Source organism: Egretta garzetta, unplaced genomic scaffold (genome assembly GCF_000687185.1).
Source record: "Egretta garzetta isolate BGI_Z169 unplaced genomic scaffold, ASM68718v1 scaffold451, whole genome shotgun sequence".
Taxonomy (NCBI): domain Eukaryota; kingdom Metazoa; phylum Chordata; class Aves; order Pelecaniformes; family Ardeidae; genus Egretta; species Egretta garzetta.
Window position 1 is genome coordinate 46,431 of NW_009258552.1, and position 8,463 is coordinate 54,893.

Here is an 8,463-nt window from a genome sequence, read left to right on the forward strand (position 1 = left end):
GCTCCTCGGCAGGGGCCCGTCTACGCCTGCCGCGTGCGCCACAGCAGCCTGGGCACCCGCAGCCTCCTCATCCCATGGGGTAGGTGCCACCCATGGCGACAGGGCGCAGGGTGCAGGCAGATACCCCTGGCCCTGTGAGGGGCAGCTCCTGCCTGGTGCTGCCACACTAACATGGCCACCCTCTTCTCTCCCTGTCCCAGAAAACCACAGTGCAGCTCCAACCGTCGGCATCGCCATCACAGTGCTGCTCCTTGTGGCCACAGCCTTTGCTGGGGGCATTTGGTGGTGGAAGCACAGGTGAGGTCTCCCTCTCACTGTCTGCTCTCAGGTTTACAGGCAGCTGGGTCAGGCCTGGGGTTGCAGCAGCGGTAGCTCTGCAGGGATGAACTCCTCAGCCCCAAGCGCAGCTCACGGTGGTCCTCCATTGCAGGAAAGGTGACGAAGCCAGATGGGAGACCCGGGAATTCATCATTTGAGGCCTGGCTGCCCGCCCAGCAATGAGCTCACTCGCCACCAGCTCTTCCTGCTCATCTCATCTCATCTCATCTCATCTCATCTCATTTCATCTCATCTCATCTCATCTCCCATTCCTGACCCATCAGCACCAACAGGGGTTTGCTCTGGAAAACCACCGCATTAAACAGCTACAAACTTCCCCAGTTGCATGCAGCTCCTGTGGCGCTCACCCTCCTTCCTTCTCATGAGTTCCCCCCAGGAAACTTCCCCAGTGCACTGCAGAGACCCCACATTGCAACGAGGAAGAGCCTCCCTTTTCCTGGACACTGGCTGATCTCCCGTGGCATGTCAGGAGAAGCAGTTCCTCTGCCAACCTCTCCTACATCTCAGCATCTCTGTGGCCAGTGTCGGTCCCTGGCAGAAGGGCAGGACAACCTGGGGCCAGACCAGCATGGGGCCACTGCGTGGGATGGGGGGCAGAGCAGGTCACAAACCAGGGAGAGATGGAGGGATTTGAGCAGTTTACCTGGGGAGAGAAAGGGAAGGGAAGACCCAAGTGACATCTCCAATCCCCTGGTGCAGGGAGGCAAATCATGCAGGTGCAAAGCCATTCCGGCTCCAGTGCTGATTTCACCCTCTGTCTGGGATGGTTTTTGGTCGGGATCTCCTTCACTCTTGACTCTTGCTCCCATGCTTGACTCGTGCCCCTGCAAAAGCTGGAGGGATGGGGGACAGTAACCCTCCCAATATGCCTGACAGACATGAAAGAGCCACACTGAGGCTCTGGGGGACTTTGTCTTTGAGCAACATGATCCCAAGAAGGGTGCTGTGGTGGGTTGAACTTGGCTGGCTGCCAGGTACTCATCAAGCCACTCTATCACTCCTTCTCCTCAACTGGATAAGGGGGAGAAAACACTTCAAAAGGCTCATGGGTCAAGATAAGGACAAGGGAGATCACTTAGTAATTACCATCATGGGCAAAACACGCTCAGGTTGGGGAAGTTAATTTAATTTATTACCAATCAAAATAAGAACAAATCTAAAACAACATTGCCCTCCACCCCTCCCTTCTTCCTGGGCTCAGCTTCACTCCTGAGTTCTCCATCTCCTCCTCCCAAGCAGCACAGCAGGATGGGGAATGCCATCAGTTTATTATGCATTGTCTCTGTCACTCCTGCCTCTTCACCCTGCTTCAGCATGCATCCTTCCCACAGGGTGCAGTCCTTCAGGAAAGGGCTGCTCCAGCGTGGGTCCCCCACAGGGTCACAAGTCCTGCCAGAAGACCTGCTCCAGCATGGGCTCTCTATGGGGGTCACAGCCTCCTTCAGGTAGATCCATTGGCTCCAACATGTGGTCCTCCATGGGCTTCAGGTAGATATCTGCTCCACCATGGTCTTTCACCATAGGCTGCATGGGCACCATCTCTGCTCCAGTGCCTGGAGCATCTCCTCCTCCTTTGCTGATTTGGTGTCTCCATAGTTGTTTCTCTGACATATTCTCACGTCTCTCGCCCAGCTGCTGTTCCTCAGCAGTTTTTACACCTTCTTAAATACGTTATCAGGGAGGCACTACCAACACGGCTGATCAGCTCAGCCTTGGCCAGCAGCAAGTGTGTCTTGGAGCGGGCTGAAACTGGCTCTGTTGGACATGGGGGCAGCTTCTGGCATCTTTTCACAGAATCCACCCCTACAGGCCTCCTGCTACCAAAACCTTGTCACGTAAACCCTGCCAGGGGTCTACAGAGTAAACCCCTGGGGGTTACCGTGGGAGAAAGCGAAGGCCACCACAGGCTGGGCTCAGCCTACATCTCTTCGGGTGTCAGGGTGCTGCTGCAGCCAGGAGGGATGACCCCTTGCAGCCTGGGGAGATGACTTCACACCCACCCAAATTCCCCTTGCACTCGCAGCCACCGGCCAGAGCACCCCAGCCTAGACCTCTGCTAGCCATACCACCTCCCACTGGGGAACACACCAAGCCAAGCCCTCCCCAAAACCTCAGCACCAGCCTCATTGGCTACCGGGGCCGCGCCATGACACTAGCATCCCCAGAGCTGCCCAAGCAGGGCAGCCCTGGGGAGAAGTGTTCTGTCACGGCTCCCCTGGCCCTTCCTCTTCCTGCTACACTTGCTCCTCCACACTTGCCGCTGGCACCATGCAGACTCTTCACCTCCTCCTCCCTCTCTTCCTTCTCGTCCTCCTCCCTGGGACGTGGACAGATCCACAGGGTAAGTGGGAGCCTTGGCTCACCCCCACCTGCTCCCATGCCTGCACTGCGGGACCCCACAGAGGTGGCCAGGGGGGTGGGCACAGACAGGCCATTGTCCCCACTACCAAGGGGCCACCCCCCCACACCCCACACCTCTCAAAGGTGCTCCAGCCCTGCCCACCTGCTCAGGGTTCCCTGCCCCACATCATCCTGCCCAGCCCAGCACCACTGGTGCTGGGGTTCAGGCACCTGAGCAGCCAAGGGGCAAAGGGTCCCTCAGCCAAGCCTGGGGTGTTAGGGTGCCCCCAAAGACACCTTCTTCCTGCAGGGAGCCTGTGGGCAGCAGGGGTTCTCAGCCCCTCATGGCACAACAACCCTGCACTGAGCTCCAACCCCTCAAGCAGATCCTGGGTGCCACCCTCAGCATGCAGAATAATTTTTCTTGAAACCGAAGGGTCCCTGGATCCTCTGCACTCTCCCCCTGTGAAACAATACTTGAAGGCTCCTCCTGCAGCTAAAATGAGCCTTAATCTGCATCCTCAGCCTTTGTTTCCCATTCCGGGGGTAGACACTCACTGCTCCCTGGCCAAGGGGCACCCACTGCCCCAAAACAGGCTTCACTCTGCCGTGCTTACTACCAGACCCTCATTTAGCACTGTAGCACTGAACTCAGTCTCCTGCCTCCTGTTAGGGTTTGGTCACAAGCACTACCTGGAAGCCCCTAAACAGCGGTGAAACGCTCCTCCCTCCCAGCCTCCCCAGCCCTTACACTGTGTGCAGGTCTCCAGTGGATCCACGTCTGGCATGGGCTCTTCTTCCCCTCCCTCTGCCCATCTGCCCCATCTTGCCCTGCCTGTCCCCAGGGACACTGCAAGCCATCCTTCCTCCTGGGGCCGCCCATGAGCAGTGGAGCTGGCAGTCCCCTGACCCCCTCCTTCATCTTCATGCACCCAATGCTGCTTCCTCTCCCCCTTTGCCCACAGGCTCTTGTAAACTCCACCTTTTCTTCACCTTTGTGTTCCACAACACCAACAATGTGGACATTTTGTCCTGGGCCACCCTGGAGGACATCATCTTTGCTACTCTGCAGAATGACACCTGGAACATCCTCTACCTCCAGCCATGGGTCTACCCAGCCCTGCCTGCAGCAGAGTGGGTCAACTTGCACAACCTGTTCAGGATCTACCTGCACAACTTCATCCTGACCCTGTCCAGTGATGTCAGGCTGTACCACACACCCTGTAAGTATCAGGTGCTCAGCATCCCCTCACTCAAGGCAGGGATCTGTGAGAAGGAGATTGGAGCCACCACCACCAGCTTTCCCAAAGAGGCTGGCAGGAAGGCCAAGACCCCAGATCCCACCAGAAAAATCATCTGAGCAAGTGGAGGTCAAAGAGGCTTCTCCACTAATGTCTGTGGGATGGGACACACAGAGCAAGCACCTGGCCCCACACACTGGTGCAGTGCTGGTTAACCAAGGGCAGGGCACTGGGCAGAGCACCACTGCCTTCCTGCTTGCCCACACCCCATGTCCCTTCACTCCACCAAAGCAGTGCTTCCCACTTTGCCACGGGTTCTGACCCTGCTGCGAGCAGGGGCAGCTCGAGGACGACGAACTACAGGACTCAGGACAGATTTCTCACTGGCAGTGTTTCCACCTGGTGTAAAGCAGAGCAGTAGCATGGGACAATAGAATAGAATGTAGAGAATAGAATAGAATAGAATAGAATAGAATAGAATAGAATAGAATAGAATAGTTCAGTTGGAAGGGACCTACAGTGAACATCTACTCCAACTGCCTGACCACTTCAGGCACTTGACAAAAAGTTAAAGCAAATTATTAAAGCAAATGCCTCTTAAACACTGATAGGGCTGGGGCATCCACCACCTCTGTGAAAAAAAGTTTCCTAATGTCAAGTCTGAACCTGCCCTGAGGCAGCTTTGAACCATTCCCGTGTGTCCTATCACTGGATCCCAAGGAGAAGAGTTCGGCACCTCCCTCTCCATGTCCCCTCCTCAGCGAGCTGCAGAGAGCAATGAGGTCACCCCTCAGCCTCCTTTTCTCCAATCTAGACAAGCCCAGAGTCCTCAACCACTCCTTGTAGCGTATGCCTTCCAGCCCCTTCACCAGCTTTGTTGCCCTCCTCTGGACACATTCTAGTACCTTCACATCCTTCTTAAATGGTGGGGGCCAGAACTCCGCACATACTCAAGGTGAGGGTGCACCAACGCTGAACACAGTGGGATAATCTCCTCTCTTGACCAGCTGGTTTTGCTGTGTTTGATGCACCCCAGGGTGGGGTTTGCCCTCTTGGCTGCCAGGGCATGCTGCTGACTCCAACTGAGCCTGCTGCCAACCAGCATGCCCAGATCCCTTTCTGCAGAGCTGCTCTCCGGCCACTCCTCTCTCAATTTATATTTGTGCTTGGTGTTACTCTGTCCTAGGTGCAGAACCCAGCATTTAGACTGGTTAAATTTCATCCCATTAATCAGTAATTCCATTCTGTTCCACATCTGGGGAATAAACATCCATCCCAGACTCCAGACCCTCTATTTCTGTTCTTTGCATCTGTTCCAGTCTCTACAGAAAGGTCTCTGGGGATGAGACACTTCTCCAGAACATGGTTATTGGAAAACAAGGGGGACAGCTTGTCCAGAAGGATGCTGTGAGGGACAATATCAAAAGCCTTACTAAAAATCCAGAAGAACTACATCCACTGCCTTCCCTTTCACCCACTAGGTGGGTCACCTTATTGTAGAAGGGTATCAAATTAGTTACAGGACTTTCCTTTTGTTGACTGTGCCTGATGATTTCATTGTCCTTTAAATGCCTTTCTATAGCACCCCGTATGATCTTCTCCATAATATTTCCAGGTACTGAGGTTAGACCCACAGGTCTGTCATTTGCTGGGTCTTCCCTCACGCCCCTCTTGTAAATGGGAATAACGTTGGCTCCCATCTTCGGCCGATGATCAGAAGGTGTCCTGCCATAACATCCACTAGCTCCTTCAGTACTCTGGAATGAATCCCATCAAGCCCCATGGACTTAGGAACTTTCAGCTGATACAGCTGGTCCCTTGCGATTTCAGTGTCCACAAATGGAATGTCAGTGTTCCCACAGTGGTGCTCCTCTGACTCAGAGGACTGGGCAGCCCCAGGTCCATCAGTATTATTAAAGACTGAGGCAAAAAAAGCATTGAATGCCTCTGCTTTTTCTTCATCCCTATTAGTCAGGTGACCATCTTCAACAAGTATCAGTCCAATGTTTTCTTTAGACCTCTTCTTGCTATTAATGTACTTTAAAAAGCCTTTCTTGTTGTCTGACATAACACTAGCCAGTTTCAACGCTAACTGAGCTTTGGCCTTTCGTGTTTTCTCCCTGGAGAGAATGACTTGGGGTGCAGAGGAAACGGGTAAAAGTGCTGTGCCCGAAAAAGCGGGTGTCAGGCTGCAACTTCAGCTCAATCTGCACTCATGATGTCCATCATCCCCCCCAGACCCTTTTGTGTTCCAGTGCATGACTGGCTGTGACTTGTATCTCAATGGCTCCTATACCAAATTCTTCCATCTTGCCTACAACGCCGACGACTTCCTCAGCTTCGACGTGGACAACAGGCTCTGGAAGAGGTGGCAGGAGAGTGAGCTGGCGAAACAAGTTGAGATGCAGTTCAACACCTTCACTGGCTTCTCTGCGACCCTGCAGCACCTTCTAAATGTCACCTGTGTTGAACACATGAAGAAATTCATCAAGTACGGGAGGGCAGCTCTGGAGAGACAAGGTGAGACCACCCTGACCCTGGCACAGCCACCCCAAGGCCCCCCACAAACTGGGGCCACGTGATGCCTCACCAGGGCTCCCCTCACACCTTTGTTCTCACCCCCCAGAGCCACCTGTGGCCACGGTCTTTGCCCGCACGCCCAGACCAGACCAGCTCCTGCTGGTTTGCCGTGTCACCGGCTTCTACCCACGGCCCATCAGTGTGGCCTGGCTGCGGGATGGCCAGGAGGTGCCGCCGGGCCCGGCGCTCAACACCAGCACCATCCTGCCCCACGCCGCCCTCACCAACTCCGCAGCGTCCTGGCCGTGGCTCCCCGTGATGGGCACAGCTACGTCTGCCGCGTGCGCCACAGCAGCTTGGGCACCCACAGCCTCCTCATCCCATGGGGTAGGTGCCACCCATGGGGATGGGGTGCAGGGTGCAGGCAGAGGATGCAGGTGCCTGGAGGATGGTGGGCCAGGCTCTGGTGTGCCTCCTGTGCACCCACAACCCCTCTCTCTCCTCTCTCCTCCAGACAGCTCCAAGGTAGCTCTCAGTGTCAGCATCACCATCGCAGTGCTGCTGGCCGTGGCTGCAGCCCTTGCTGGGGCCATCTGGCACTACAAGCGCAGGTGAGATCTCCTTCTCACCCAGCTGCACAAGCCCCATTGGCTCCAGGCCGTGGTGGGTGGAGGTACCTGGCCAGGGCTGCCTGCCCTTGTCCAGCCTCACTCATCTCTTCCTCTCCTGCAGGAGCTGAGACCATGGGACACAGCACAGCAGGGGTGCCCCAGGGTCACACCAGCCCCCCACATCTCCCTGATAATAAACTGCTAATTAACATCCCATGCATGTGGGAACTCCTGGTGTGCCATGCCTAGTACCCACAAGCCTATGGCATCACGCGGCTCCTGGCCACCCCAGGACAGATGGGACGAGTCCCAGTGCAGTGCAGGGGCATGCCCACACTCCTCATCCCAGGGTAAAACACTGGGACAGCCCCTCAACATCAACAGCATGTCCCTGGCCCCAGCCTCTAGTCCTGGGGGGCACCAGGCTCCCCATGTAACAGCAGGACTCAGCCAGTGCCAATGCAGGCTGCAGCAGTAAAAGACGCAGCCCCTCCCCCCCCCCCCCCCCCCGCTTCTGGGGGCACACCAGCACCTCTGCACTAGATCCCAGTTCCTGGGACCAGGGGACGGTGACGAACAGGCACGGGGCCAGCGCAGAGCTTGGGGGCATGGGGAGCCTAAGGCACATGATGGGCTGTGGGAATGGGGTTCACCTCCCCCACGGGAAATACTGGGGCTCGCAGCTCAGCGCTGGGGGCAGCAGCACAGAGGGGACAGATGTCTGTGCCCTGCAGGGCCAGGCTCTCTGGGCACAAGTGGCAGCACATTTCCGTCAGGGACACTGGCTGCAGCCATGGCCAGATGGCACCCCCACCCACCCCAGGGGCAGAACAGAGGGCTTGGGTCACCTGCACCACCCCAGGTGTCAGGGTGCCGCTGTGGCTGTGCGAGACCCCACCTGCAGCCAAGGGGGCGGACTTGCTCCCACGCAAATTCCCCCAGCACTTGTGGCCACAGGCTGGGGCACCCCTGCCCCGCCTTCCCGTCCTCCTGTGTGACCCCGTGGGGAAGGGGCTCCCCCTTACCTGCCTACCCAGGCGCTCGCCCTTGTGCCCCTACTTATCCCTCTTCCCACTGTGTCCCTACCCCATCCCTGTCCCCTTCCCCCACCCCCAACACCCCTCCCTCTCCCCACACATGCCCAGCCCTGGGCACCAGCCCCCTTCCCCTTCCCAAACTGCCCATTCCCTGTTCCCTCTCCACAGCCCCACCTGTCCCTCTGTCCCCATGGGTCCCTTCCTCCTCCTCGCACGTCCCCGTGCCCCGCCCCTATGGCGCAAGTACGAGATGGGGTCCCGGGGACCCCTCAGCCCTCGACGCCCGGCCCAGGACCCCCAGCAGCTGCCCAAGGCCCGCCCCAACCTCACCGTGCCTGAGCACCCTGCCAATGGCAACCCGTACTGCACCTGACG

General features: G+C 57.0%; 2 protein-coding genes across 2 annotated transcripts in view; both read left to right on the plus strand.

Moving 5' to 3' along the window:
• The window catches only part of LOC104134369 (antigen-presenting glycoprotein CD1d-like), a 3,351-nt gene extending 2,705 nt beyond the window's left edge, over positions 1-646 (plus strand). Inside the window, exons 4-6 of the mRNA XM_035903340.1 lie at positions 1-79; positions 201-297; positions 431-646. The exon at positions 1-79 is cut by the window's left edge and continues 194 nt beyond it. Coding sequence (XP_035759233.1) covers positions 1-79; positions 201-297; positions 431-476 — 222 coding nt within the window. The 3' untranslated portion in view covers positions 477-646. The remainder of the gene's footprint in view (positions 80-200; positions 298-430) is intronic.
• Positions 647-2,539: 1,893 nt separating this feature from the next.
• Positions 2,540-7,300, plus strand: LOC104134370 (antigen-presenting glycoprotein CD1d-like). Its single transcript, XM_035903314.1, is given in 7 exon segments — positions 2,540-2,680; positions 3,645-3,902; positions 6,159-6,440; positions 6,547-6,720; positions 6,723-6,827; positions 6,959-7,051; positions 7,173-7,300. Coding segments are annotated over 7 exon segments (1,113 nt in total). The 5' UTR covers positions 2,540-2,607.
• Positions 7,301-8,463: the final 1,163 nt, after the last annotated feature.